We start from the raw sequence: 17,723 nt of genomic DNA, 5'->3' as shown, positions 1-17,723 counted from the left end.
CTGTGCCCCTTCTGCCGAACGCCTTTGGCTGAAATCCTGTGCACATGCTGACTTCATACATTTCAAATTCTTGCTGACCTCCTTCCAGTCTGCTCTTTTACTTGCCAAACAGGACTATTACATCCAGTTGACAAATTCTCTTGGCTCAAACCCTCGACGTCTCTTTGCCACACTGAACTCTCTGCTCAAAGTGCCTTCACCTCCAACCCCCCCTTCACTTTCCCCCAGACTCTGACTGAGTTCTTTCATGATAAGGTTCAGAAGATTAAACTTGAATTCTTAACCAGGTCACCTCCACCTCTCCTTCCCTTAGTCCATTCTCTCAACCTTCCAACCCCTTCCTCCTTTTCTTCCTTTTCTGAAATCACTGAAGAGGAAACTACACATCTTATTTCCTCCTCGAAACTACCTGTTCCTCTGATCCTATTCCCACCCATCTACTTAACACTATCTCCCCTACTGTCATCCCTTTTATCTGCCATATCCTCAATCTTTCACTGCCCACTGCGACTGTTCCTGATGCTTTCAAACATGCCGTAGTCACACCACTCCGTATAAAACCTTCATTGGACCCTACCTGTCCTTCCAACTATCGCCCATCTCCCTCCTCCCTTTCCTATCCAAGATACTTGACTGTGCTGTTCACCGTCATTGCCTTGACTTTCTTTCATCTCAAGCTATTCTTGATCCACTTCAATCTGGCTTTCGCCCCCTTCATTCAACTGAAACAGCGCTAGCTAAAGTCTCCAATAATCTGTTCCTGGCCAGATCCAGAGATCTATATTCTATCCTCATCCTTCTCAATCTATCTGCTGCTTTTGACACTGTTGATCACAGCCTACTCCTTGATATGCTGTCCTCACTTGGATTTCAGGGCTCTGTTCTTTTCTGGTTTTCTTCTTATCTCTCCCAGCGTACCTTTAGTGTATACTCTAGTGGATCCTCCTCTACTTCTATCCCACTGTCAGTTGGTGTACCTCAGGGATCTGTCCTGGGACCTCTTCTTTTCTCCATCTATACTTCTTCCCTTGATACTCTGATCTCATCCCATGGTTTTCAGTATCATCTTTACGCTGATGACTCCCAGATCTGCCTGTCTGACATTGCTGCCTGGATGTCTCAGCGCCATCTGAAACTAAACATGACCAAGACTGAGCTTCTCATCTTTCCCCCTAAACCAACCTCTCCTCCTCCTCCAGTCTCTATTTCTCTGGATAACACTCTAATCCTTCCTTTTTCATCAGCTCGTAACCTTGGGGTCATCTTCGACTCCTCCCTCTCCTTCTCTGCACATATTCAGCAGACTGCTAAAACCTGTCGATTCTTTCTCTATAATATCAGCAAAATTCGCCCTTTCCTTTCTGAGCACACTACCAGAACCCTCATCCACACTCTTACCACCTCTCGCTTAGACTATTGCAACTTGCTTCTCACAGGTCTCCCACTTAGCCATCTCTCTCCTCTTCAATCTGTTCAAAATTCTGCTGCACGACTAATATTCCGCCAGTGTCATTATGCTCATATTAGCCCTCTCCTCAAGTCACTTCACTGGCTTCCTATCCATTTCCACATACAGTTCAAACTCTTCTTATTGACCTATAAGTTCATTCACTCTGCAGCTCCTCAGTACCTCTCCACTCTCATCTCTTCCTACATTCCTCCCCGGGAACTCCGTTCACTGGGTAAATCTCTCTTATCTGCACCCTTCTCCTCCACTGCTAACTCCAGACTCCGTTCCTTTTATCTTGCTGCACCATATGCCTGGAATAGACTTCCTGAGCCGGTACGTCAAGCTCCATCTCTGGCCGTCTTCAAAACCTTTTTTATGCTGCTTTTAACTCCTAACCCATAGTCACTTGTTCAGAACCCTTATTTTTATCATCCTCACTTTAATATTCCCTTATCTCTTGTTTGTCCTGTTTGTCTGTCCTAATTAGATTGTAAGCTCTGTCAAGCAGGGACTGTCTCTTCATGTTCAAGTGTACAGCGCTGCGTACGTCTAGTAGCGCATTAGAAATGATAAGTAGTAGTATTATAACATCCTCACTTTTGTTTTCCATTCCTGTCTTAATAATATCTAACATTCTATTTGCTTTCTTAGCTGTTGCAGCACACTAAGCAGAGGGTTTCAGTGTATCATCAACAACGCTGAGATCCCTTTCTTGGTCAGTGACTCCTAACATGAAACCTTGCATTACATAGCTATAGTTCGGGTTCCTCTTTCCCACATGTATCACTTTGCACTTGCTCACATTAAATGTCATCTGTCATTTAAACATAGACACACACACACTCCACCTTTCTCCAGCCCTTTCCCTCAACTGTGACATAGACACACACACACGCACACGCTCCACCTTTCTCCAGCCCTTTCCCTCAACTGTGACATAGACACACGCACACGCTCCACCTTTCTCCAGCCCTTTCCCTCAACTGTGACATAGACACACACACACACGCTCCACCTTTCTCCAGCCCTTTCCCTCAATTGTGACATAGACACACACACACACGCTCCACTTTTCTCCAGCCCTTTCCCTCAACTGTGACATAGACACACACACACACGCTCCCCCTTTCTCCAGCCCTTTCCCTCAACTGTGACATAGACACACACACACACGCTCCCCCTTTCTCCAGCCCTTTCCCTCAACTGTGACATAGACACACACACACACGCTCCCCCTTTCTCCAGCCCTTTCCCTCAACTGTGACATAGACACACACACACACGCTCCCCCTTTCTCCAGCCCTTTCCCTCAACTGTGACATAGACACACACACACACGCTCCCCCTTTCTCCAGCCCTTTCCCTAAACTGTGACATAGACACACACACACACGCTCCACCTTTCTCCAGCCCTTTCCTTCAACTGCTCGCCCTAACCGAAACCTGGATCTCCCCGGAAGACTCGGCCTCAGTCGCGGGCCTCTGCCATGGAGGTTATCTCTTCTCCCACACTCCCCGCCCAGTTGGCCGCGGTAGAGGCGTTGGGCTACTACTCTCGCTCCTGTAGTTTCCAACCCCTCCCCCTACCGCAGTCTCACTGCTTCTCATCCTTTGAAACCCACTCCATCCGGCTATTCTACCCGCTGCCACTCAGAGTCGCAGTCATCTACCGCCCCCCTGATAAATCCTTCTCTTCCTTCCTCACCGACTTTGATGCTTGGCTTTCCGTCTTTCTTGAACCCTCATCTCCGTCCCTCATTCTCAGAGACTTTAACATACACGCTGATGACCCATCCGACCCTAACGCTTCTAAGTTCCTCACCCTAACATCCTTCTTCAACCTCCAACTGTGCTCCACCACCCCAACTCACCGTGACGGCCACTGTCTTGACCTCGTCCTCTTCTCCGGCTCACCCTCCAATTTCCACGCTTCTGCTCTTCCTCTCTCCAATCATCACTTGATCACATTCACACTTCTTCACCCCCCATCTGCCCCGTCCAACTTTAACCACCACCTCCAGGAATCTCCAAGCTATTGACCCCCCCACTTTATCCTTTAGTATCTCTAATCTCCTCCCCTCCATCATGTCCTCTGAGACTGTAGACAAAGCGGTCTCCGCTTACAATGCCACTCTCTCCTCTGCTTTGGACACCCTCGCTCCATCCACCTCCCATCCCACAAAGCGTACTAATCCCCAGCCTTGGCTGACCCCTTGCATCCGTTACCTTCGCTCCTGCACCCGATCCGCTGAACGCCTCTGGAGGAAATCTCGTACCCATTCAGACTTCCTTCACTACAAATTCATGCTATCCTCCTTCCATTCCTCCCTATTCCTTGCAAAACAGGACTATTACACCCAATTGACCAATTCTCTCAGCTCCAACCCTCATCGTCTCTTCACCACCCTTAACTCCCTTTTCAAGTGCCCCCCGCTCCCACTCCCCCTTCACTCTCTCCTCAATCACTGGCTGACTACTTCCGCGACAAGGTGCAAAAGATCAACCTTGAGTTCACTACCAAGCCACCACCTCCTCTTCACCCTTTAACCCTCTCCCACAACCAACCAACCCAGGCCTCTTTCTCCTCCTTTCCTGAGATCACCGAGGATGAAACCTCCCGCCTTCTTTCCTCCTCGAAATGCACCACCTGTTCCTCCGATCCCATCCCCACCAACCTACTTAACACCATCTCCCATACTGTTATCCCCTCCATCTGTCGCATCCTTAACCTTTCTCTCTCCACTGCAACTGTCCCTGACACCTTCAAGCACGCCGTAGTCACACCTCTCCTAAAAAAACCATCACTTGACCCTACCTGCCCCTCCAACTACCGCCCCATCTCTCTCCTACCCTTCCTCTCCAAAATACTTGAGCGCGCCGTTCACAGCGGCTGCCTTGATTTTCTCTCCTCTCATGCCATCCTCGATCCACTTCAATCCGGTTTTCGCCCTCTACACTCGACAGAAACAGCACTCTCTAAAGTCTGCAACGACCTGCTCCTCGCCAAATCCAGAGGCCACTATTCCATCCTCATCCTCCTCGATCTATCCGCCGCGTTTGACACTGTCAATCATGATTTACTTCTTGCCACACTGTCCTCTTTTGGGTTCCAAGGCTCTGTCCTCTCCTGGTTCTCCTCTTATCTCTCCCACCGCACCTTCAGGGTACACTCTCATGGATCTTCCTCCACTCCCATCCCACTATCTGTTGGAGTTCCCCAGGGATCTGTCCTTGGACCCCTTCTCTTCTCAATCTACACCTCTTCCCTAGGCTCACTGATCTCATCTCATGGTTTTCAGTATTATCTTTATGCTGATGACACCCAGCTATATGTCTCCACACCAGACATCACCGTGGAGACCCAGGCCAAGGTATCGGCCTGCTTATCCGACATTGTTGCCTGGATGTCCAACCGCTACCTGAAGCTGAATATGTCCAAAACCGAGCTCCTCGTCTTTCCATCTAAACCCACTTCTCCTCTTCCTCCACTCTATCTCAGTTGATAACACCCTCATCCTCCCCATCCCATCTGCCCGCAACCTCGGAGTCCTCTTCGACTCCTCCCTCTCCTTCTCTGCGTATATCCAACAGACTGCCAAGACCTGTCGCTTCTTCCTCTTCAACATCAGCAAAATTCGCCCTTTCCTCTCTGAGCACACCACATGAACTCTCGTCCACGCTCTCATTACCTCTCGCCTTGACTACTGCAACTTACTCCTCACCGGCCTCCCACTTAGCCATCTATCCCCCCTTCAATCCGTTCAGAACGCTGCCGCACGTCTTATATTCCGCCAGAACCGATATACTCATATCACCCCTCTCCTCAAGTCACTTCACTGGCTTCCGATCAGATACCGCATACAATTCAAGCTTCTCCTCCTTACCTACAAATGCACCCAGTCTGCTGCTCCTCACTACCTCTCTACCCTCATCTCCCCCTATGTTCCTGCCCGTAACCTCCGCTCACAGGACAAATCCCTCCTTTCAGTTCCCTTCTCCACCACTGCCAACTCCAGGCTCCGCTCATTCTGCCTTGCCTCACCCTATGCCTGGAACAATCTTCCTCAACCCCTACGCCAAGCCCCCTCCCTACCCATCTTCAAATCTCTGCTAAAAACTCACCTCGTTTCGGCACCTAACCTTTCGAGAAATATAGTATGCCCTATCAGATTGACTCTACACTTGTCTTTTAGATTGTACACTTGTCTTTAGATTGTACACCTTTCTTTTAGATTGTAAGCTCCTTGAGCAGGGACTGTCCTTCCATGTTAAATTGTACAGTGCTGCGTAACCCTAGTAGCGCTTTAGAAACGTTAAGTAGTAGTAGTACATTAACTCACACATATAGTCCACCTTTCTCCAGCCCCTCCCCTCACCTGTGACATACACACACACTCCACCATTCTCCTCTCCCTCAATTGTGATACACACACACACACTATCCGTCTTTCTCCAGCCCCTTCCCTTATCTGTGACACAAACACACACACACACTTACACACACACTTGCCTTTGTCCAGCCCCTTCCCTCAACTGTGACACACACACAAAATCCACTTTTCTCGATCCCCTCCCGTCACTCACACACACCTCATACATTATCTGCCTTTCTCCAGCCCCTCCACTCAACTGTGACACACACACACAATCTGCCTTCCTCCAGCCCTTCCCCTCAACTGTGATACATGCACACTACTCAAATTTTATCTGCCTTTCTCCAACTCCTTCCCTGAACTGTGAAACACACACACACACAAACCACCTTCAACCCCTCTCCTGAACCGTCTGTCTCTCTCTTACTCACACACACACACACACACACACACACACAAAAACCACCTTTCTTCAGCCCCTCTCCTGAACCGTCTCTCTCTCTCACACACACACACACACACAACCTTTCTTCAGCCCCTCTCCTGAACCGTCTCTCTCTCTCACACACACACACACAATCCACCTTTGTCCAGCCCCTCCCCTCAACCGTGACACACACACACATACCATCCACTTTTCTCCAGCTTTTCTCCTCAACCCTGACTCACACACACTAGTCTCCACCTTTCTCCAGCCCCTTCCCTCAACTTTGACATAGACACAGGCGCACACTACACCTTCTGCCCCTCCCCTCAAGTGTGACACACATACACTCACACAAACACACAACCTTTCTCAAGCCCCTTCCCTCAACTGTGACAAAGATACGCACACACACTCCACCTTTCTCCAGCCCCTCCCCTCAACTGTGACAGGCACACACACACCACCTTTCTCCAGCCCCTCCCCTCAACTGTGACAGGCACACACACACCACCTTTCTCAAACCCCTCTCCTCAACTGTGAGACACATACACTCCACATTTTTCCAGTCCCTCCCCTCAACTGTGACAGAGACACACACTGCATCTTTCTCCAGCCCTTCCCCTCAACTGTGATACACACCTTCATATACACTAACTAACCACCTTTCTCCCGCCCCGCCTCTCAACTGTGACACAGATAATCCGCCTTTCTGCAGCCCATCCCCTCAGGGCCGTGCCAATGCAGTAAGCGGGGTAAGCAAGGCAGGGGCCTTCGAGGGGCCCTGCTGCCTTGTGGTCCCTGCCTTCCACTCACTTGCAAAATCTTTTACCTGAAGTTGCGATCACACCTGCCCTCCTTTTCATGGCAAACCGGAAGTGAAAGCAGGAAGTGAAAGCAACACAGCAGTATTCACTGAGGCAGGCAGGCTCTTCAAGTTATTTGAGAGACTGCAACCAGATTGCTATATATGCTGTGGTTTGGGGCTAACTCCTCACTCAGGGTGAGCTTAAGAGCTTGAACAGCATTTAAATTAAAGAGAACCTGAAATTTTAAAAGTGCTAAAAATAAGTTTTAAAAGTATTTGTATTAAATCTAATTGCAGAATTCAGGTGCTGAGAGTCTGTACTTGGTTGTCATATGCTCAGATTTGTTTAAATCATATGCAAATTAGTCCGTTTTTGGGAGGTTATTTGCATATTTATGAATAAAAAATGATGGAAGTGTTCACAGCCTTAATGTTAGGGCATGGCTCTGATCAAAAGTGTGAAGTTTGGTCCAAAAATGAAGGGTTTATCTAGTGTTTTTCACTAAAAATTCCCATTACAGTGTCTGTATGTTAATCTACATTCAAATACAGCTCTCTGATTGGATGATCAGCTTCTGTTAGAAATCTGCAGAAGGGAACAGAGTGAGACAGCAACTGACTGTGGGTTTGGCCAAGAGAGACATGCAGCTGTGAGTTCCTGTGTTTGTTGACTGAAATTATAAAAGAGTGCCAGATTATGTGGTAAATGAGAAAATATGAATGAAAAGAGGTTGATGGAGATTGAAGTTTGAGGTTTCTCTAGTGAAAAAGGATCTGAATATTTCAGGATTACTTGAAGTTTATGAAGAATAGAAAAGGGTGAATTTCAGTTTAAGAGTGTTTAAATCCTATAAGCTATATAAAGGCTGGGTAGATTTAAGTGACTGTAAGCAAGGAAACCTTAATATTTGATCTGAAATAAATATTTGATCTGAGATAGTTGATCAGAGACAAATGTTTGATCTGAATTATATCCTTTGGTGCAAAGGAGATTAGAAAAAGAATCTTTGGAAACTAAGAGGACTTTGCTCACATTTTGAATTAGCATTCCTATTTTGAGTTGGAAATCTTTGAAGTGTTATGAAAATATATTTTGCTTTAATGAAATTGCTAAACTTTAGAGTCAGAGACTTATCAATGAGGGATACATACAGTGCTATTTTTTCCTGAGGTCCGGCTTACTTGCCTGCTCCCTTCTGTTTCTGCTCTGCTAGACGGAGGGGGGGGGGGGGGGGGCGCCAACTGATAGTCTGCAGGGGGGCACCAGAGACCCTAGGCACGGCCCTGCATCCCCTCAAGCGTGACACACTCACACAAACACACTATCCGCCTTTCTCCATCCCCTCCCCTCAACCATCAGACACACACAAACTACTCACACATTTTCTGCCTTTCTCCAGCCCCTCCCCTCAACCGTGACACACACACACTCCTCCATTCTCCAGCACCTCCCCTCAACCATCATACACACTATCTGCCTTTCTCCATCCCCTCCCCTCAACTGTGACTGACACATACACATACATTATCCATCTTCTCCATCCCCTCCCCTCAACCGTGACACACACACACACACACATACATTAGCCATCTTGTCCAGCCCCTCTCCTCAACCGTGACACACACACACACACAATCAATCCACCCTTTTCCAGTTTCTTCCCTCAACCATGACACATATACTTACAACTATCTGACTTTCTCCAGCCCTTCCCCTCAACTGTGACACACACACACAGTATCCACCTTTCTCCTGCCCCCCCTCAACCATGACAGACACGCACTATATGCCTTTCTCCAGCCCCTCCCCCTCACCTGCGACGCACACACATGCACTGTGCTCCCTTCTCCATCTCCTGCTCTCACCTGTGATGCCGCATATGCAGTGGGTGCCTTTCTTCGGGTCCTACCTCACTCTCGATGCCTGCACACGCACTGTGCGCCTTTCTACATCCCCTTCCCTCACCCGCGACACACAAACATGCACTATGCACCTTTCTCTATCCTCTGCCCTCATTCGCGATGCCCGCACCTGCACTTTGCGCCCTTCTTCCTCTCGTAACCCCACTCGCGCTGCTCGCTCACACACTTTCCGCCCTTCTCCGTCTCCTTCCCTCACCCGTGATGCCCGCACTCTGTGTGCTTTTCTCTGGCCCCTGTCCTCACATGTAACGCCTTCAGGCGCACTGTGAGCTTATTTGTTCTATTTGTGTTGATGACGGAACATTGTAAGCCACATTGAGCCTGCAAATAGGTGGGAAAATGTGGGATACAAATGCAACAAATAAATAGATTGTAAGCTCTGTTGAGCAGGGACTGTCTCATGTGTTTTGTGGACAGTGCCATGTGCATCTAATTGTGCTATAGATATGATTAGTAGTAGTACGTTGTTTCTTTTAAGTTTGACATAGGAGTTTGGTGAAACTTCATCTGTCTACAAAGCTTTTAATTTCTAGTGGTTAAATCTAAACTGGAATTGGCTTATCCACTCTCTGTCCTTAGACAGCTATTGTATTAGTAAGTGGCAGTACCTTTTATTTTATCTTGTGTTGAGGTGTGTGCCAGAGAAAATGAAGTGGCTATCTTGTATGCTTTTCTAACCAATATGAAGTGCAATGGAGGAAGACACTGCCCTTAATATTGGCTAAGATGCTAAGTGATCACTCTGTGACTGTGAACTGGGATGTATCCTTACCAGGGTCAGCAGACTGGATAGAGACAGTCTTCTGCCATCATATATCTTACTATATTCTTGGTAGTATTGCTGTAACAAGAGCTGAAAGATTTTATCCTGAGGTCCTCAGTCAAAAGATGAACCTTGGTGCAGTAGAGTTTCTTTTTCACAGCCTCTGTTTATCATTCAACATTTTTATTGATGACCATATCAAGAAGTACATACAACCATACATATGGGGCACGTACAACAGAAAAAACGAAAAGCAATTTGTCATCAGATATTTTACAAATTTTCCACCCCATCCTGATAGTACTCAGAAAACTATTGACAACCCCAGTAATAGACTAATCATCCAAGAAATGAAATGCAAATATTCTGTACAGACACACAATCTGTGATCAAAATAACTTATACAGATGTCAAACTAGGGGACAACGAAAATCCTTAAGCTAAACATATACTATCACCTCTAGTTCTACAAACCCAACCTCCCTCCACACCAACCCAACCCAACTTAACCCATCCCACCCCTATCCTTTCACAGCCTCTGTTTATATAGTTATCCTGTTTGATCTAAGTGTCATCCTTTAATGTTCCATTACAGATCAAAGGCTGAGATGCGCCACACATGTCGAGGAACAATCAACCTGGCCACTGCTAATATTACTGTAGAAGACTCGTGTAACTTCATCATCTCCAATGGAGGAGCTCAGACATACCACTTGAAAGCTAGCTCAGAGGTAGAGAGGCAGCGCTGGGTCACTGCCCTGGAATTAGCCAAAGCCAAAGCTGTCAAGATGCAGGCAGAATCAGGTAAGAATACAGGATACTAAGGGAACGGGGTGTGCAACCCCAGTTATATTGCTAGGATTCTCCTTGATTCTCGATTCCTGCTATATCTGCTTCCAAGATACCTCTTGGTAGTGAATTAGTCTTGCTCTTCAGAACAGAACTGTGTTTAAATGGCATTATAATAGTGTAATGATGAGAAGCAAATATGGAAGCATTTAGCTACTGCGCAAGACTTGGACATTTAGAGGGAATTTTATAATGAGGCATCTTAGTTTAAAGCAGTAAAACTATGCCTACAGTATTTCAAGTTTATTTTATAAAGAAAAGTGCCTACAAAATACTAGAGTAAGTGGCTGAAAACGCACCATCATTTTTAAGGTGTAATCATTACACTAGCCCTATAGCTGGTGTAAATGATTTATTAAAACATACTTTCTCCGAGGAAAAGCAGGCATAATACGTGGGTGACGTCACCCATGGAGCCTGGTGTGGACACTGCCATAGTGAACTGTCACGTTAAATCTTTGAGGCAGTGCCCCCACTGCGCATGCACGATTGCCTTCTCACCTGATGCTTGTGTGCAGGACCAGCAGTCTATCGCTTTCCGTGGAGCAGAGGTTGCTTTTTTAATCTCTTCTTAGTACGCCAAACTTTTGCCTTTTTGATACCTTCCCTTTTTTGGTACATTTTGTTTTGATATTTTCATACATTTTTTTACATTATTTTTCAGTTTTTCAATTTTAGGCCTTTTGGGCCCTCTGAGCCCTTCTTTTGCCCGGGAAGCATCAACCATTTTCAGAAACACGACTGCTCAAGCTCCCTGGGCCATAGAACCTTTTGACCTAGCGTCAGCCATTTTTTCCCTCCCTGTCAATGAGGGTGCTGAGTGGCTTTAAAGAAGTGTACTCGATTCAATAGGACTATTTCAGGCACAGACCCCCATAACTGGTGTGTTTAGTTGTTTGATCCAGAGCACCGAGACATATAGTGTAGCCTCTGCCCATGCATGTAAGCGAGGCTGCAACCCTTAAAGCCCGCAGAGTCCAGCTTGAAAATCTTTTTGGTTCTGCATAGACATTGGCATCAAGCATGGTAGGGAAATCTGTACTCGATGTGGAACCTGCATTGGTGTCTGCTTCGACATCGGGTGCACTGACACAACATTGAGAAGGTTTGAAATTGGACTTGGTACTGCATACCCATAAGGACAATGTCCTCGTCGTTGGTGCTGTGTGCATTGAGGGACCTGCAGCATGAAAAGCCTAAGAACAATCGCCATCATTCTCCCTCCAGGCACTCTGCCCACACCTCTCCTGCATCGACATCCTCGATGCATGGGAAGCGTCCATGCTGTAGTGACTGCTCTCCTCTCCAACTAGTTTCTCATTGAGAGCCTTCAAGGTCTTTGGAATCTCCTACGCCTGCAAAAGGCTATAACTCGGGCTGCATCCACACCGCTTTCTCAGCAGGTACCGACGCCTACTCTTCATGAGGAAATCTGGGCTGTGTTCATGGAGAAGCTTTCAGGGCTACTGCATTCTAAGTCTATACAGGCTTACGAGGTGCTTGCTCCAACCTCAGCCAAACCTGTATATATATATTAGAGAGATGGTCACGGGAGAGGTCCCGCATGCCTGCTCGATGTCAACCATTCAGAACAGTATGACCCTAACCGATGCATGCGTTAACATAGGCAGAGGAACTTTCTCCAACTTTGGAGACTCATCTGCCTCAGCGTACCTTGATGCAGAGCTGACACTCTGGTCTACACTCTCTTCCATGTATTTCTCGTGAGCAGTACTACAAAGTCTGACTTGGACCTCTCCTGGGAGATGGATCAGGACCCACAGGACCTCTCAGCAGAGGAATCCTATGGCATTCCATCTGAGAGACATAGGTCTCCTCCAGAAAGTATATCTTTTCCTGGCTTTGTCTGTGAGATGGCTGAGGCCATACCTTTCAGGTTAGGTTATCTTCTAACACTCATCCTCAACCCAGATAAGAATGTAGGTCTCAGGGTAACTGGCTATAGGTCAAACCCAAACATCTCTTCTGTTTGGAGGAATTCTAGGATCACTCTTGTGACTTCTATGTGCTACCTTGGTGTTACTGTAGGCTCCCAGTTGTGCTTTGACTCACACATCTCGTCCGGACCTGCTTTTTCTGTCTTTGATTTATCCAGTTGCTCTGCAATTAAATTCATGACTCTGCCTGTGCTTCCTATCTCTGTTCACTTGTTGCAACCCGCTTGGACTATTGTAATGTTGTCAATTCAGGTCTCCAAGCTTACTTACTGTTAGATCATGAAGGAGCAGAAGGGGCACTCAGGGAGGACAAGTTCTTAGCAGAGAGACTGAATTAATTCTTTGTTTCTGTCTTTATGGAAGAAGATATAAGAGGATCTACTTGTACCAGAAATGGTTTTCAAGGGTGGTGATGCAGAGGAACTAAAAGAAATCTTGGTGAACCTGGAAGACGTACTGAGCCAAATTGACAAATTAAAGAGTAGTAAATCGCTTGGACCGGATGGCATGCGTCCAAGAGTACTGAAAGAACTCAAACATGAAATTGCTGATCTGCTGTTAATCTATAACCGGTTGTTAAAATCATCCTTAGTACTAAAGATTGTAGGGTGGCCAATGTAGCGCTAGTTTTTAAAAAGGGTTCCAGGGGTGATCTGGGAAATACAGACCGGTAGGATGTCAGTGCCAGGTAAAATAGTGGAAACTGTTTATAAAGTTACGGAACACATAGATAAAACATGGTTTAATGGGACAGAGTCAGCATGGTTTCAGCCAAGGGAAGTCTTGCCTCACCAATTTATTTCATTTCTTTGATGGCTGAATAAACATGGATAAAGATGAGCAGATTGATGTAGTGTATCTAGATTTTCAGAAAGCTTTTGACAGAGATCCTCATGAGAGACTCCTGAGAAAATTAAAAAGTCATGGGATAGGAGGCAGTGTTCTGTTGTGGATATTAGTTATTGGACAGAAAACGGAGGGTATTTTCTCGATAGAGAAGGGTGAATAGTTGAGTGCTGCAGGAACCTGTACTGGGACCGGTGCTATTTAACATATTTATAAATGATCTGGAAATCGGAACAATGAGTTAGGTAATTAAATTTGGAGATGACACTAAACTGTTCAAGTTTGTTAAAACACATGGGATCTGTGAAAAATTGCAGGAAGAACTTAGGAAATCGGAAGACTGGGCATCCAATTGGCAGACAAAATTTAATGTGGGCAAATGCAAAGTGATGCACATTGGGAAGAACAATTTATATCAAGTTTCAAGTTTATTATGGTTTTACTACCCCACCCATTGCCAGTCACATCTGGACGGCTTTCATACTAAAAAGTAGAAAAATAAAAAAGGAAGTAAACAAAGACCAGACACAAAGGGATAGGGACAGAACTACAATATTGATAGGATAGCGGTGGAGCTACAAAGGAAGGATATGCTGCATTCCAGACCCATCTCCGAGAAAAAAAATCTGTATATGTTACTCAACAGTTCTAACCATAGGCGTCCCAGAAAAGGAATGTTTTCAAATCTGTTTTCAAATTTCTGAAGTGTCGTATGTTCCCTCTCATAGTTAGCTGATGCTGGGGTCCATCTTGGGGAGTCAGCACCCAAGAAAAAGATCTAGGTGTCATTTTAGATAATACACTTAAATCTTCTGTCCAGTGTGTGGCGGCAGCCAAAAAAAGCAAACGTGATGCTAGGAATTATTGGGAAAGGAACGGTAGATAAGACCAAGAATACCATAAGATAGAAAACAGAGAGTAGGGTTAAATGGTCAGTATTCTCAATGGAGAAGGGTAGATATTGGGGTTCCCCATGAGTCTGTGCTGGGACTATTGCTTTTTAACATATTTATAAATGATCTAGAGATCGGAGGAGCTAGTGAAGTAATTAAATTTGCTGACGACACAAAGTTATTCAAAGTTGTTAAATCTCAAGAGGATTGTGAAAAATTGCAAGAGGACTTTACGAGACAGGGAGACTGGGCAACTAAATGGCAGATAATGTGTGAGCAAGCGCAAAGTAATGCAAGTGGGAAAGAGGAACCCGAATTATAATTATGTGTAATGCAAGGTTCCACATTAGGCGTCACCGACCAGGAAAGGGATCCAGGTTTCATCGTTGATGATACATTAAAACCCTCTGCTCGGTGTGCAGCGGTGGCTAAGAAAGCAAATGGAATGTTAGGTATTATTAGGAAAGGAAAACAAAAATGAGGATGTTATAATTCTTTTGTATTGGTCCATGGTGCGACCGCACCTCGAATATTGTGTTCAATTCTGTTCACTGCATTAAAAAAAGATATAGTGGAATTAGAAAGGGTACAGAGAAGGGCGACGAAAATGATAAAGAGGATGGGACAATTTCCCTATGAGGAAAGGCTGAAGTGGCTAGGGCTCTTCAGCTTGCAGAAAAAACGACTGAGGGGAGATATGATAGAGGTCTATAAAATAATGAGCAGAGTGGAACAGGTAGATGTGAATCGCTTGTTTACTCTTTCCAAAAATACTAGGGCTAGGGGGCATGCAATGAAGCTACAAAGTAGTAAATTTAAAATGAAACAGAGAAAATATTTCCTCACTGAATGTTGTAATTAAACTCTGGAATTCGTTGCCAAAGATTGTAGTAAAAGCCGTTGTATTAGTGGGGTTTAAAAAGGTTTGGATGTCTTCCTAAAGGAAAAGTCCATAGACCATTATTAAAATGGGCTTGGGGAAAAATCCACTGCTTATTTCTAGAATAACCAGCATAAAATATATTGTACTGTTTTGGGATCTTGCTAGGTACTTGTGACCTGGATTGGCCACTGTTGGAAACAGGATGCTGGGCTTGATAGATCTTCGGTCTGTCCCAGTGTGGCAATACTTATGTACTTAATGCCTCTGTATCATCAAGAGTACTGTGTTCTGTTGTGGTAGCCATATTAAAAAAAAATATATATATATAGTGGAATTAGAAAAGGTTCAAAGAAGAGCGACCAAAACGATAAAGGGATGGAACTGCTCTCATATGAGGAAAGGCTAAAGAGGTTAGGGCTCTTTAGCTTGGAAAAGAGACAGCTGAGGGGTGATATGGTTTAGGCCTACAAAATCCTGAGTGGTGTAGAATGAGTAGTAGTGACTTGATTTTTTTTTTTTTTTACTCTTTCACAAAGTACAAAGACTAAAGGACACAAAGTTACATGGAAGTAAAAGGAAACATTTTTTCACTCAATTGTTAAGCTCTGGAACTCTCTGCTGGAAGATGTGGTAACAGCTGTTAACGTATTTGATTCTTAAAAAAAGGTTTGGACAAGTTCCTGGAGGAAGTGTCCATAGTTTGCTATCGAGATACATTGGGAAGTCACTCCTTGCCCTGGGAATGGTGAACTAAAAAGTAGACACTGTGTTCACAAAGGTATACAATGTGTTTTGTTGTAATGGGGGAAATGGTCTCAATAGTCACCAGGATACACTGCTTAATAGCATCTTCAAACATATGGAAATCTCGTCTGTGATTTCAGATCATCACTGACTAAAAAAACCCCTCCTTGCCTACTTCTGCATTTATGTGGACATTTATGGTATTTTTTAATAGTAATTTTTCTTTTTTTCTTTTTTATTCTGTTCTTTCTTAATCCTAAATCATTATTAAGGAATTCCGCCCTTTACTTTATGAAAGGTATACTGAGGCAGGACACAAACATAAAGTTCAGCGACTGAGCATGCACACATCAATGATGGTCACACTTAACTGAAAGTATGGCTGATCCCGAGAGGCACCAGTTTCGCTGCTGCTTTTTCAAGGGACTTGCACCAATGTGTGCCTACAAAAAAATAAAATCACAAAAAGTCATTCTGCCTTTTGGTGAACTGAACCCTTTATATAGGGCTTCGTCTGGGTTCGTCAGGTTCATTACCTGCTTGTGTGTCCTTCATTATTGCCACCAAGACTAAACAATGATAGTGGCAACACTGTTTATTACCTTGTTACCGGAAATGGAAATCACATGGTGGAAGTTGCCGGAGCTGCAAACAAAAATTGCTTCTCGGTTCACATGAAACATTCCCAATGCATAGTGGTATTAAGACCCTGGGGCTCCACTGTTTGTAGACGGTATATCCAAAACAATTCTCTCTGCAACAGCTTCCTGTCTACATTGCTGCCCCAGGATGAGGGAACTATGTGGTCTATTCCTAAACACTCTAGGTCATTGAAATTGTGGGATTGTGACACACAATGCTGTACTAACGGTGCTCGTATAGCTTGCCTCATAATCCTTGATCGGTGTTCTGTGATGCGCATATGCAGTTATCTCTTTATCTTACCAATGTAAATCTTATTACATGGGCAACGTATCAGATATACTACATGATCTGGAAGGCACGTGGTGCGATGTTTCAGATTGTATAATTTGTTGTCTATGGGATTGTGAAAGTTAGTTGTCTGCACAGTAATTAGATATGTCTTACATCTCACTTTACCACATTTAAAGTGTTTCTAACTGGTGATTCTTCATTGGGCGTCTGATGTGGCTGCAGATAAATGAGCTAGACTTAATATTTCCTTCAGATCACTGGATTGAGAAAATGCCATTCTGAGATGATGATCAACAAATAGAAGATGAGTTTTCATGATGTCCCAATTCTTCTTGAGCACGTTGAAGGCCGCTTCCCCAGATTTGCAAGGCTGCGACGTGGTCATCTGTCCACACATTCACATCACATTACTGCCTCCAGCAGGATACCCGATGCGACAGTCGGTTCGGGCAGTCGGTGCTGCAGAATCTGTTTGGGGTGTAAATCCAACTCCACCCTCCAGGACCCGAATTTATTCTGGTCAGGCTGCACTCTCAGTTAGTTGTTCTTCGTAGGTCAATTTCTGTTATACCCTCGCCGTTGCGAGGTTCAATTGACCTGTGTTCTTGTTTTGAGTGAGCCTGAGAGCTAGGGATACCCCAGTCGTGAGAAGAAGCAGCCTGCTTGTCCTCGGAGAAAGTGAATAATACATACCTGTAGCAGGTGTTCTCCGAGGACAGCAGGCTGATTGTTCTCACCTACCCCTCCCTCCCTTGGAGTTGCGTTTCATCATTTTTGTTTGTCATTCAACTGAGCGGGAACGTCACGCACGGGCGGGAAGACGGCCGCGCATGCGCGGTGGGCGTGCCCTGCTTGCGGGACCGCCCGCGAAGT

The 17,723-nt window shown here is 45.3% G+C and overlaps 1 protein-coding gene across 1 annotated transcript in view; it reads left to right on the top strand.

Moving 5' to 3' along the window:
• LOC115481419 (oxysterol-binding protein 1-like) overlaps window positions 1-17,723 on the top strand; it is a 194,445-nt gene that overhangs the window by 19,753 nt on the left and 156,969 nt on the right. The window contains 1 exon segment of the mRNA XM_030220510.1: window positions 10,337-10,545. Coding sequence (XP_030076370.1) covers window positions 10,337-10,545 — 209 coding nt within the window.

This window comes from Microcaecilia unicolor, chromosome 1 (genome assembly GCF_901765095.1).
Source record: "Microcaecilia unicolor chromosome 1, aMicUni1.1, whole genome shotgun sequence".
Taxonomy (NCBI): domain Eukaryota; kingdom Metazoa; phylum Chordata; class Amphibia; order Gymnophiona; family Siphonopidae; genus Microcaecilia; species Microcaecilia unicolor.
This window is presented reverse-complemented; position numbering and strand designations above follow the sequence as displayed.